The 14117-nt window shown below is 39.2% G+C and overlaps 1 protein-coding gene across 2 annotated transcripts in view; it reads left to right on the top strand.

Moving 5' to 3' along the window:
• aqr (aquarius intron-binding spliceosomal factor) overlaps window positions 1-14117 on the top strand; it is an 869120-nt gene that overhangs the window by 16831 nt on the left and 838172 nt on the right. For both annotated transcript variants that reach the window (XM_051919988.1, XM_051919987.1), the window contains exons 10-13: window positions 8722-8798; window positions 10197-10261; window positions 10347-10463; window positions 12191-12304. In XM_051919988.1, coding sequence (XP_051775948.1) covers window positions 8722-8798; window positions 10197-10261; window positions 10347-10463; window positions 12191-12304 — 373 coding nt within the window. The remainder of the gene's footprint in view (window positions 1-8721; window positions 8799-10196; window positions 10262-10346; window positions 10464-12190; window positions 12305-14117) is intronic.

The raw sequence follows: 14117 nt of genomic DNA, 5'->3' as shown, positions 1-14117 counted from the left end.
TTATAGCAGCCATGGATAGGAGCATCCACAAAGTACATTTCCAGAGACAAATGTTCGGGTGATTGCATAATTCCTTTTTTTGGCTGAAACAATCTGTCTCGGTATTTCAGAAAACAGTACATTTATCTTGACAAGCTGAACAGTGCTAAACTCAGGAACCCATTCTTGGGAGCAGTAATGTGTTAAGTGGTCTGATTACATTTTACATTACCAGTAACTTAATGCAATACTTATTTTATTAAAGGAAAAATACTTGCATTATTATCATCATCCTAGCAGCACTAGGTGTAAGACAAGAAGCACAAAGAATTACTGAAACAATCTTCCTCAATATTTCAGAAATCGCTGAATTTATGTTGATGAGCTGAATGTGCAGAGCTGAACTCTGCAATACACTCTTGAGTAGGGTAACATGTTAAAAGTAATGGTAGTTTCATAGTCCGATTAAAGTAATGAGTAACCTAAAGCAATACTTCTTGAAGTAAAAAAAAAAAAAAAAAAAAAAAAACCTGTGTCGTTATTATTCAATCCACACTGGGTACAAGGCAAGAAGCACACATACTGGGCCATTATAGTTAAGTTATATCTACTTCTGCCCACAGCACTTCCACATTGTATTACGTTGGCCCTTTCAGTCCTGAAGGACTGCAGCTGAAAGACCTGCTATGCATAAATTCAGTGGAGCATTTTGCCACCAGGGTGCTCACCAGCTCCCCAGACCTCACAAAAACAGACACAATCCATAAATCTAGCACACACACATGACTTTTACTGAGGCATGGGAAAGACTTTTTTTTCATTCCTCACTAATGCACAGTATTAAGCACACAGCAATGTCTTGTCGTTGTCTTCTCTTCTGTCTCTTCTGCCTCCACTCCTCCTCCGGCAAGCTTTGTCCTCTTCCTCCTGACTCTGCCTCCTCAAGTGAATTGAGGTGGTCCCTTTTATGCTGCACCTAGGAGTACTTCAGATGGCCCATCAGCATTATCTGGAAAGTTTTTCCAGGTGTGGTGGATGCCCAGGGTACAGGCTCTGCAGCTCCCCTTAGCAGCCCCCACAGAACCCAACCGGGCTGTGCCAAACTCCAATTCCTACAAAGCCCTGCGGGAATCCACAGCGGGGCTGCCATGTAGTGCTCCGGGGTAGGCAGTGTCCTGTGTACATCTGCTCCCCTGGTCCTTCGTTTACGATGTCCTCCTGGCTAGGAAAAGGCCCCAACCATCCGTCACACTGTTGATAGCCTGAAGCCACGGTAAGGTGCTCACTCATAGTGGTTTCATTCTTCAGTATGCCATGGATTTAATTGCTCACAAGACTAATTACCATGGATCAGCATCTGGAATTTCTACCTCCGTCAGTTGTTAGCAAACTTGTCACCATTAGACATATGGCTGCATATAATCTGCCTTTCCATACTGAAAGCATAAGGGACTATTTGGTTATTAATGTTCACATTATATGGTTTCTCACACTTAGGTCTAAGGTTGAATCCATAAACAAAAATTTCTATAATCCCTGGTACACTGACTAAAGGGAAAATGATTGGTTTATCGTGATAGATCTCACATTCTCATTTTAGTTGTATGTCAGACCATACAATGAAGTATACCAGTGTCACCTAAACATTAGAACAATGTAGACAAGAAAAGGCCATTCGGCCCAACAAAGCTTGCCAGTCCTGTCCACTTAATTCTTCTAAAAAAAACATCAAGTCTAGTTTTGAAAGTCTCTAAAGTCTTACTGTCTACCACTTATTCCAAGTGTCTATAGTTCTCTGTGTAAAGAAGAACTTCCTAATGTTTATGTGAAATTTACACTTACCCTTTCCAGCTGTGTCCTCTTGCTCTTGATGAACTCATTTTAAAATAAGTCTCGATCCACTGTACAAATTCCCTTCATAATTTTAAACACTTCAGTCATGTCACCACTTAATGTTATTTTGTGTAAACAAAAAGGGCTCAGCTTTTTCAATCTTTCTTCATTATTCATCCCCTCTAGCCCTGCACTCAGCCTCATCCCTCTTCTTTGGATCTTTTCTAGCACTGATATGTCCTTTTTGTAGCCTGAAGACCAAAACGGCACACAGGTCTCCAGAAGAAGTCTCACCGTTGTGTTATAAAGCTTGAGCATAACCTCCTTGGACTTGTACTCTACACACTGTACCATATAAACTACCGTTCTGTTATCCTTCTTAATGGCTTCTGAACACTGTGTGGAAGTTGATAGCTTAGAGTCCACTATGACTCCTAAATGCTTATCATAAGGTGCGCTCTCGATTTTCAGACCTGTCCCATTATGTATTCAAACCTAACATTTTTACTTCCTATCTGTAATACTTTACGGTTTACTGATATGAAACTTCATCTGTCACAAATCTTCCCAAGCCTGTATGCTGTCCAAGTCCCTCTGTAATGATTTAACAGATTCTCAATTATCTGCCAATCCACATAGCTTGGTATCATCTCCAAACTTAACCACCTTGTTACTTATACTTCTGCCCAAATCATTTACATGTATTAAAAATGGTGGTGGCCCCAGCACTGACCCCTGTGAAACACCACTATGAACATCAGCCATTTTTGCTAAAGTTCTTCGCACCATCAACTTCTGCTTCCTGTGTCTGAGCCAATTCTGCACCCATCAAAATACAATACAGTTTATTTTTGTGTAGCCCAAAATCACACAGGAAGTGCTGCAGTGGGCTTTAACAGGCCCTGCCTCTTGACAGCCCCCCAGCCTTGACTCTCTAAGAAGACAAGGAAAAACTCCCAAAAAAAACCTTGTAGGAAAAAATGGAAGAAACCTTGGGAAAGGCAGTTCAAAGAGAGACCCCTTTCCAGGTAGGTTGGGCATGCAGTGGGTGTCAAAACACATTAGCAAACTCCCAGTTCTTTTAGTTTGATGCCCAACCTTGCATGTGACACCTTATCAAATGCTTTCTGAAAGTCCTGATAAATAATATCATCATAGCCTAATTTTGATCATATACTTTTGTTGCTGCCTCATCGAGTTCCAGCATGTTGGTAAAACATGACCTCCCTCTTCTGATCCCACTATGACTATTCAGAAAGACTCCTCTACTTGCCATTTTCTGCTCAATCTTATTCTTAACAACTTCTTCCATTAATTTTCCTGGGATGCACATTAAGCTTACATGCTTATAGTTGCTTGGATCTGCCCGGTCACCCTTTATATATAATGGGAATAATATTTGCTGTTTTCCAGTCCTTTGGAATTTCCACCATTGTGCAGTGACTTCCTAAAATATGCATCAATGGTTTATATATGTTCTCACTACCCTTCTTAAGAACTCAAGGATAAATATTATCTGGTTCTGGAGATTTGTTTGATTTCAGCCTATTTAATCTGAGCAGCACTTCTCCGTCTACAATTTCCAAATCAATCAGTACCTCCTTAGTAGTCCCATTTAAGGTGAGGTTATCCACTTCCTCACTTGTGAAGAACTCAGAAAAATGCTTATTTAGAGCATCAGGTATTTCACTGTCTGTATTTTTAATTCTCCTTTACTATTCCTGACTGATCTTTTACTACTAAAATACTTAAAGAATCTCTTAGGGTCATCTTTTGCCTTATCTGCTATATTCCCCTTCAAATGTCTTTTAGCTTCCCTTACTAGGGGGCTCCGCCCCCTGCTCGCTTCGCTCGCCAACCCCTGGTGTTGGGAATGACAAAGAGCGTGATGTATGAATGAGATATAGAATAGTGTGAAGGTGTAGATGATGCAAATAGAAAGCAAACAATAAAGTGTGTGGCACAGTGTAAAGGTTTATTGGAAAATTTCTTTGTACACGCCGTTTAAGTGTAAAAGGTAATTCCAGGTCAGAACTTGTAAGGTCAATGAAGATGGTCATTATCGTGATCAGAGTCAACTTTGTCAGAGCTTAGAAAGAGTTGTGTCTCTCCAGGAAGAAATGGAATGACTTGGGTATTTATGTTTTCCACATTAATATTTTTTGGACATAATATAGTGCATTGTGTTAAAAGGGGCATTTGGTCTAATGAGATTGCTGTTCCAAATCTCTCTGTAACTAAGTCGTCGCAGATAAAGGCTTGAGGAATTGTAATAATATGTGGCTGAAGTCCATCTGTATTGGTGAGTGTACCATCTCTCAGTTGTAATAAGCAATTGTTATGATCTGGTTCTGGACATCGTATCTTTTTTACTAACTGTATCTTTTGAAAGCAATGCCAATTGTCTGCGTATTTTAAGGTGCACTGAACAATAGCTGAGTGCATGGCATCTGGAAGAATAGCTAATCACTGTTTAAAATCTCCTCCTAATAAAAGTACCTTTCCTCCAAATCGAATATTATTATTCATAAACGTTTGTAGAAGTTTATGAATGGTGTTGAGTAAGTGACTTCATGCCATTGTACATTCATCAATAAACAACATTTTTTGAAGACGGATGTCACGTGCAGTGCCCACCGTTAATGTTCATAGTGGATACCGATTTGTAGGATCTAATGCAGTTGATAAAGATTTCACTTTCAGGTACATCGTCAGTTAGAATCTTCTGTAGATATTCAGTATATGAATGTAAAGAAGGCAGTCTAATTTGACCCTTTTGACAACAACGTCTAAATGTATTACTTGTATTGCCAGTTGTTTCTTCAGGGAAGTGAACTGAATGACAATGATTGCAAATGACATTCATTAATCGGAATGAATTTTTCCGGGGTATGTTTTGCTTGTGCCGTTTGAGAGGCGCGTTGTTGCATATGTAGTATTTGGGACGTGTTGTTTTGGAGCTGTAATCGATTTGCCTGTGCTGTGTGAGACGCCCGTTGTAGCCTTCCTTGCCGTTAACGTATGTCTGAGACGGGAGGTGTTTCGTTTTGAATCCGTGCCTGTTGTGATGCAGCACTTTGATTGATAGTTTGCGTCATGTGGATCCAGGATGTAGATTTGTGCATATTTGCGTTGTTGATTTGTTTCAGGGTGCACTGTTCCAATGCGATGCAGTATTTGTGCACATATGCGAAAGCAGTATGGGCCATTGCCTTTTGGTGGCCTGATATTTACTAAAAGCAAATGAACTATTGTAGGATCTAACGCAGTTCATAAAGTTTTTACTTTTAGGTACATCGTTAGTTAGAAGCTGTAGTTGAGCTTTGCGTTTTTGGAGTCGAGACATTTTTTCTTTTAGAAATATGGATAAGTAATAAGAAGTATTGCACTCACTGTTAATATGGAGACTTTTCTGCGGTTGAACGGTTAATAGTGCCTTATGGTAATGAGATCCACCTATGCTGCATAGCCGTCTATTTTGTTGTTTCTTTCATGTTCGTGTGTTTGTTCCTGTTATCCTTTCCTTTTCGTTTTGTACCCGTGACCGTGTATTCATGACTTGTTTCAATATGTTTCCTTTTCTGCAGTTGAACGGTTAATAGTGCTTTATTGTAAGGAGATTCACCAATGCTGACACCTATGCTGTCTAGTGTGAAGGTGCTGACGTTCACTTTAGAATATGTGGCTTTGGGTGTGACTTCTTATGGATGTGGGTGGGGGTGGGGGGGGGGGTTGTTGAGGATTGTTGTTGCGCGAGCGTCTTCTTTCTTTTTGTGTTCCTGTGTCTTGTTGAATCCCCCTCTTTGTGTGTGTCCCGTCCCTCGCTTGTAGGGTCTGTGGGGTGGTTTTGTGTTCTTTTTTTTGTGTTCCATGGGCTTGTTGAATCCCCCCTTTGGTGTGTGTCCCGTCCGGTGCCTGTAGGGGGGGGGGGGGGGGGTGCCTTGCTGTTGGGGGGGGGGCTTTTTTTTTTTTTTTTTTTTTTTTTTTTTTTTTTGGGTCTAGTTTCGTGTGCAATGTGTTTCGTGCTTTTCCTGCGTTTGACTTTGCGCCTCATTTCTCCTTTTTGTATGTGCTCACTCCTTTTTTCTGTGGTCTTGTCCGCCACTCGCGGCCCCTCATCCGCCTTTGTCGCCCTCTTTTCTCCGCCTTTCTCCGACTCTCGCGGACTCTTTTTGCGCCTGCGCCTCTCGCGGCCCCTCATCCGCCTCTCTCGCCCTCTTTTGTCCCCCTTTCTCGACTCCTCAGCCGACTCTCGTGGACTCTTTTTGCGCCTGCGCAGTACGTCTTTTTGCAGCTACGGCCCATGGCCGGATGTGCCTGCGTCCATCATCCGGTTTAGCATTCTCGGTTAGTAATATGGATATCCTCCTTAATGGTTGCCCTCATGTCCTCATATGCCTACATTGGAGTAATCAGCCTTATTTCCCTTATACAGCTGTTTTTCCATTTGCAGCTTCTTTTTAATTCTTTATTAACCCACTGCTGACTTTTTTTAATATCTTATTAATTCCAAGTTTAGGTATATACCTGTCCTGCATTACATGTCAAAACATTAGGGTTAGGGTCCCTTGCTTGTCCCACTGCTACTCAACTGTCTCCACACTTAAAAGCTTATTCCAGTCTATCCTCCTTAGACATTGCTGCATTTGATAAATATCTGCCCTAACAAAGTTAAGTTTTAACAGTTTTAGTCTTTGCTTCCTCGCTCTTACAAAGCACTGAGAATTGTATTTTATTAAGGCCACTTGACCTTAGTGGTTCAATCGCCTGTACACCCTCAATTCTATCCTGATTGTTACAAAATACTAAATCCAGACAGGCTTCACCCCTCGTTGGTGCTTTAACATTCAGTTTTAAAAACAGTCACTGATTACTTCTAAAAACTCCTGCTCATGTGCTCCACTATTTGCAAGGTTATCCCAGTTCGTATTCAGATACTTAAAGTCTCCTATGACTATAATATCCCCCTGTAAACTTGCCTTTTTAATATTACTAGAAAGATGTCTGTTGAAATTACTGCATTGCGTGGTCTATAACACACTCCTAAAATAAGGCCTCTTTCCCTAATGCTTTCCAGGCGAAGCAACACGTCCTCACTAAGATGGGGCTCATCATCCAACTGAAGAGGGCTTACATTTAAATTCTGTTTGACATAAACACCAACCCCACCTCTTTTTCTGTTCTGTCTATCCTTCCAAAAAATGTGCATCCCTCTATATTATACTCATCCTTTATTACTATAATATCACAATTATGTTCGTCTACATACATCTCCAACTCACGTTTGATGGTTTGTTTTATTTTAGATACTTCTAGCATTAAAGCAAGCTATTTTTAATGTGTTATTCCTTTTATTTTTTACATTTAAACATTGGGTTAGAATTTAAATTATTACACATTTTTACTTCTACACTGTTGTTTATTCCTCCATGTATAGATGTAAACCTGGCCTGTCCTAAACCCCCTGCACACAAACCCCCCCCAATATTCCAAAGTTTTAACAATCCTTGACTCAATTACTTATACGCCTACCCTACACATTGGTGCCCCACCGGTTCAAATGAAACCCATCATGGCGGGACAGGTCCCATCTGTTCCAAAAGAAATCCCAAAGAGGCATAAGCCTATACCCTTCTATCACACACCAAGTTTTGAGCCAAGTGTTAAGCCTTCTAATCTCCTCAGAGACTAAAGAATCACTGTTTCTGTTACTTATTAACTATAGCTACTACGTAGATTATTTACTTACTTATTTACTTCCAGATGCCAGTAACAGCTACCACTGCTTTCTTCCCTGCCTCATCAATGCTAGTTCAAATACAAACACACAGGAATGAGTACACCTAACAAATAACTTCTCCAAGCACATCCCCAAACACCCAGCTGCTGTTGCTGCTGTGCGGGTGAAAAAAAGAAGAATCAAAAAACCCTTCTAAAGGGGGTAAAAAAAACTTCAAAAATACCTGCACAGTTCCTTAGTGGTAACCAAAACCCGAGTTTATAGGAGCAAAATGTATTTTTTAATTAATTTTCATACAACAGGAAACACAAACTCTCAGCAACTCCCAGCTGCTTCTCCCTCAGTTGCAAAGATGACGTCAGCATATGAGTACATCTTTTGAAGAAGCTCTGTTGCTAGTTGGTTGTCATCTCTTAGTGGGCAGTACTTTGTACCTAATCCATATTTAACAAAACTCTCCAATCAATTAATGTGAACAAGTAACTTTTCAACAAATGCCAGTTGTGTCATCCTGCATGGAGGGTTCCCTCTCTTATTATCCTATTAGCCACCTGAGACATGTTTTTTACAGATTTCCAGAGCAAATGAAGTACAGAAAAGAGCTGTCCAGAAACTGTGACCCTTGTGCAATGTTCCATAATTTTCATTGATCTGACAACTGGGATTTCTAATGATTATTTAATATTATTAGTCATTTTATGTAATGGCCAAACCAGTATTCCAGATTCTGCACTAGTCAAAATATCTTTACATCACAACAGGACAGAAGTTTTCTTAATATTTGAATATCAAACACACTTGTTCTGTATTTAGTGGTCGTTTTAATCTAATTTACATAATTTGTCATATTTCCTTTGATGAATGTCCTCTTCATAACTGTGTTACCCGCTGGGAAAAGTAAAATTGAGGAAAGCAAGTCTGCTTTGATATTTGGTGATCTTATGATTCAGGATTTAGCATGCTAAGAGTCTAGAGTCATTATTCTGAATAGATATGAGGATTTCTATACTTCTTCCAATGAGTTATTAGCTCTTGAGGCTAAGTGCTTACTTGTGTGTATTCAAGTAAAACATACTGCATTTTTCTGTTTTGTTTTTTTTTTCCTTTTAAAGATATATATTAATAACTAAAGCAGATTTGATTCTTGATTTTTTTTTTTCTCTTCTTAGGGCTTCCAAAGAGCGAACTTTTCTTTCTTCACTGATCCAAAAATTTCTCAGAGTGCTGAAATCCATTCCATCATCAGGTCTTTCACTTGTTGGATCATATTTGTGAATGAATGTTTTTCTAAGTTGAAGGTGTTCAATCACCAAGTTCAGTTTCTCTGTGACCAGACCTTTTAGACTGCTTTGATATGTTAATTAAGTTTTTTGCTCGTAACATTTTTATCTTTGAAACTATGCTCTTTAGGACTGTCAAGTGATTGCTTTTGTAAATGCATATTGCTTTTTAGGGTAATAAAGAATTGCATTTCTAAATGACATTGCAGCAAATGGAAATTTTTCCATATAGAGTCGAACTGTAGACAAGAAGAGAAAAAAACGAGAGACGGGTATCTTTTATGCAGCTGAAAATGTAACATGTACGTAGTAGGGTTAGAAAGAAATTTATGTGCAATTATTTAGACCATCAAGTCATGTGTTCAGAATGCTCCAATCTGCTCACAAACGGGTACATTACTCAGACTACCAGTATGGCTGTTCGTCTTTATGCAGAACATGAGTGTATCTTCAGCCTCACTGCTCTTCTGAGCTTTACCCCAAGCAAGTCTGTGTCTAGATGTGGTGTGCTTGTGAGTCATGTGGTTACAAGCAAGGCCACTAAAGTTTTGTAGGCATTGTGGCTTTTCTTGCTGATTACGTCTCTGTTTAACATGCAATACACTGAACATCGATTGTTAAGTAAATGATCTAATGGGAATGTGTGACAAGAGTGCCCACAAGAGGACAGAATGGAAATTATTGGTGACTCCGTATGATGCCTGCCTCAAGCCCTGTGAACATGACACACTAGATAGATAGATAGACAGACAGACAGACAGACAGACAGACAGATACTTTATTAATCCCAAAGGGAAATTCACATACTCCAGTAGCAACTACTAGTGACCATTATTGGGATGAAAAATGTAAAAGTAATCTGCCAAGTTTTTATATAAATAAACTTGTACATTTCAATTAATATTTTATAACATTTTTATTCTCGATTTATTGAAAAATTACAGGATGCTGCAGTCTGTACCGTCACAAAGCAGATACTGTTTAAACTGTATATTTGTACTGTATTTTAATTGTGTAATTTACTCTATATATACAAATACATATCCATTGAATTCTTTTTAGATGTATTAAATTCCCAGTGTTGTTTACCTTAAGGCTTGCTTTGATCCTTTACCATGTATTTATGTTAATAGAGGAGTTTGTGGTTAATGTTAGTAGTGGGAAATGAGAAGAAAAAAGAGGAGTAATCACTATATATACTTTACACATGCAAGTTATTCTGTCCTCTTCCACCATTTGATGTGGTAATTTTACATGAAAATAATTTAAACTGAATCAGTCTGCACAGGATTACTGCTCATAGCTTTGTGCACATTTTTCCCTCTTTATTCTAAGTATGTTAATATGGTTGTCTTGATCTTTAGGGTCGGTTTCAATGGAAAAAGTCCACTACTGTGAAAGATTTATAGAGCTCATGATCGATCTTGAGGTACAGTTTGTTTCTTCTTGTAGAGTGTACCTCACTAATATGATAACTGGCTTCCTCATAAGCCTTATTGATGAATCCTTTTTAGGCTCTGCTGCCAACAAGACGCTGGTTTAACACAGTTCTGGATGATTCTCATCTGGTGGTGCACTGTTCCTTATCAAGCCTGGCCCACAGAGAGAAGGAAGGACACCTTTTCTGTCAGGTAAGGTCCCTTTGGTTGACTGAAGGTCTGGTTCAATTTACTTATGCTAAACCCAATAACTTTCAAATAATGATGATGATAAAAGTCTATGAAAAGCATTCACACACTGTCAATAGTGTTAATTAAGCATTTGTAAGGCTTAATATAATATTTGACAGGTGTTTTAAGAATACATTTTACAAATTATACATTTGTGGAAATGTCTAAACCAGTGTTATTTTTATCAGTGAAATGCTGGCCCATACACTGCATATATTGCATGCTTATCCATCCATCCATTCATCCATTATCCAACCCGCTATATCCTAACTACAGGGTCACGGGGGTCTGCTGGAGCCAATCCCAGCCAACACAGGGCGCAAGGCAGGAAATAAACCCCAGGCAGGGCGATATTGCATGCTTATTTACAAGTAATTGTTCCACATTCACTGTGGGGTATCTTGAAAACTAATTTTAAGATTGCTGTCAATTTTAAATGTGTTTGCTTACCTTTAGAGTGGTGATCTGAAGGCTTTACAGACAATATTTTTCATTCTTCATAAATCCAATTATGGTTGTGTAGATCCCTTGACTGGTCACTAGCAGGATTCTTGAAACTAGAGCTATCATTTTAGTTAGAATTTTATTTGTCTTTTGATATTTTAATGCAGTGACTACTTAGAATTTGTTTAAAAGTGTATATTGGCGGAGTTGTGGCCCTGAGGCTAGGGATCTGCACTGGCAATCGGAAGGTTGCCGGTTCGAATCCCGTAAATGCCAAAAGGGACTCTGCGCTGTTGGGCCCTTAAGCAAGGCCCTTAACCTGCAATTGCTGAGTGCTTTGAGTAGTGAGAAAAGCGCTATATAAATGCAAAGAATTACAGTGATCCCTCGATGTAAGCATATTTAAATATATATCGCGGATTTTTTGCTGGTTCGCGGATTTCTGAGGACAATGGGTCTTTTAATTTCTGGTACTTGCTTCCTCAGTTGGTTTGCCCAGTTGATTTCATACAAGGGACGCTATTGGCAGATGGCTGAGAAGCTACCCAACGTACTTTTCTCTCTCTCTTGCGCTGACTTTCTCTGATCCTGACATAGGGGGTGTGAGCAGGGGGGCTGTTCGCACACCTAGACCATACGGACACTCGTCTAAAAATGCTGAAAGATTATCTTCACGTTGCTACCTTCTGTGTGCAGCTGCTTCGTGAAGCGACATGCTGCACGGTGCTTCGCATACTTAAAAGCTCAAAGGGCACGTATTGATTTTTGACTTTCTCTCTCTCTCTCTCTCTCTCCCTGCTCCTGACGGAGGGGGTGTAGGCTGCCGCCTTCAACAGCTTTGTACCAGCGGTGATACTTAAAAGCCAAACAGCCCTATTGATTTGTTTGCTTTCCTCTCTGTTTCCTTTGAAGAGGAAGATATGTTTGCATTCTTTTAATTGTGAGACAGAACTGTCATCTCTGTCTTGTCATGGAGCACAGTTTAAACTCTTGAAAAAGAGACAAATGTTTGTTTGCAGTGTTTGAATAACGTTCCTGTCTCTCTACAACCTCCTGTGTTTCTGCGCAAATCTGTGACCCAAGCATGACAATATAAAAATAACCATATAAACATATGGTTTCTACTTCGCGGATTTTCTTATTTCGCGGGTGGCTCTGGAACGCAACCCCCGCGATGGAGGAGGGATTACTGTATTATAAATTAAAAGAATTATTATTTTATTGACCTTTGGATATCCTTGCAGCTCCTGGACATGTTGAAATTTTATGCTGGTTTTGAAATTAATGATCAGACAGGGAATGCCCTAACTGAGAAGGAAATGACATCCATGCACTATGAGCACATCACGTCCTTGCAGGTACCAAGTTTGAACATTATTTCTTCAGCATTTGTGTAAACTAATATTTATGTGTATCTCTGAAATATGAGCTTTCTGTCCATTTGGTTTGGCTGATTTAAGATCTGCGAATGAGCTGGGTGTAATGCATGGTTTGAGTGAGCCCTGGAATGTACTGGCTGCCTACTTCTTAACGATCCTTTAGTTTACATTGATCTCCACAGTCTGAAAATGTAAGAAGAGAGTTTAGAACACAGGATAATGGACTGATGAAATAGAAGTTCTGCTTTCACCTGGAAGTTGCTTTTTGTAACATTTGACTCAAGGACTGAGTAAAGAATTTGAAGCATTCCACAGGTCACCAATGAGTCTTCGTAAGGCAGACTTTTTGGAACAGAGGAGAAATGAGGCTATGAATGTGTTGTCAATTCACTTTAAAAGTATACTCTACACAAAAATGATTTTTTAAAATGTTACGTGCCCCATTTAGTTTTTAGTAGTGGCAAATGAAAACAGGAGATTGCATTTTTTTTTATGAAGAAAGGACATCATGATGTTTCTTATTTAACTGGATGCTGTGGTGGCCAACATCGCCAACAGCAAACGATGTGGCCAAAAAAAAAATTAAACTCTTGTTGCCTGATATCCATTAATATGGTCAAAATGTTCAATATTTGTGCATTTTTTGCTAAAATACAATTTATGTGCCACATATGGTCCATGTGTTGAACAGGATGGTGAACAGGTTGAGACATTCCTATAAGTCATCTTGTACATATGAAGTATGTTTTGTGAATAATTGCTTCTGCCATTCAAATGTTAACATAATTTTGACTCATTATTAGCAGTTACTTCCTGAAAACTCCACTTTAAATGTCAACGGGAAAGACGTCATTCCCATAGTGCTGTGTGTTTGAATCCGATCTTGACCAATGAATGAGGGAGAGAGGCAGATCTTCAATTGGAGTATCCCTAACAGACACATTTACATATCCGTAAGAAACTCATGAGGTCCACTGTGTCCCTGCATTCCTGCCACAAGACCTCTCCAAGTTTAGCTGTATGTTTCGGGTAGCGTGATGCTCAGAGCAGGACAGCATGGCAGCCTGACACTTTACTGGTAATTTTACTGCTCTAGTTTTCTTTGACAATAATCTTTGAAGCTCACATAGACAAGCTGGAGAGAGTTTTTTTTTTTTTTTTTTCTCAAGCTGTTGTATAGAAGCATAAATTTATTCTGCATTATTTAGAGGCATGTGTAACCCATCAGAGGTACATACAGACCCTCGTCGTGGCTTTTTGATTTATCAGGAGCTCTTCAGAAAATCTGTAAATCAACAGGTACCACGTAGTCCAAGTGGTTCATGCTGTGAATGATTTCACAGGGAGCAGCAAAATCAGATGAGCTTTAGGTTCTTCAAAAATGTGAATAGACTGACATGTTGTGTCTTTAATGCCCTCAATTAAATGTAATTTGTTGGTTCTAATGATGTAAATGTTTTACCACATAAGATCTTGTGACAAACAATTCTAGTAAGGATAAAAGTCTAACATAAGTTGCCTGTATACTTAGAAATATATAAAGACTCATAACCATTTTGCCCTGAATTGTAAAGTTTAAAATATATTTGGAGCATTAATAGGAACCTTAGACCAAGACTATCACTGGCCTTTTCAGTATTCTGGCTGGAAGAGTTGTGAAGGCAGAAGGTCAATCCATACCTGTAGTAACCCAGTGCCGTCTGCTGAAGGACTTGCATGAAAGCTCATCTTTGATCAAAATGAAAATGTAGATGTGCATACAAAATCACATAAGCTGGCAGTGCATTGGATT

Source organism: Erpetoichthys calabaricus, chromosome 16 (assembly GCF_900747795.2).
Source record: "Erpetoichthys calabaricus chromosome 16, fErpCal1.3, whole genome shotgun sequence".
NCBI classification, from domain to species: domain Eukaryota; kingdom Metazoa; phylum Chordata; class Cladistia; order Polypteriformes; family Polypteridae; genus Erpetoichthys; species Erpetoichthys calabaricus.
The sequence above is the reverse complement of the archived record's forward strand: the minus strand, read 5'-3'. Positions and strand labels throughout refer to the sequence as shown.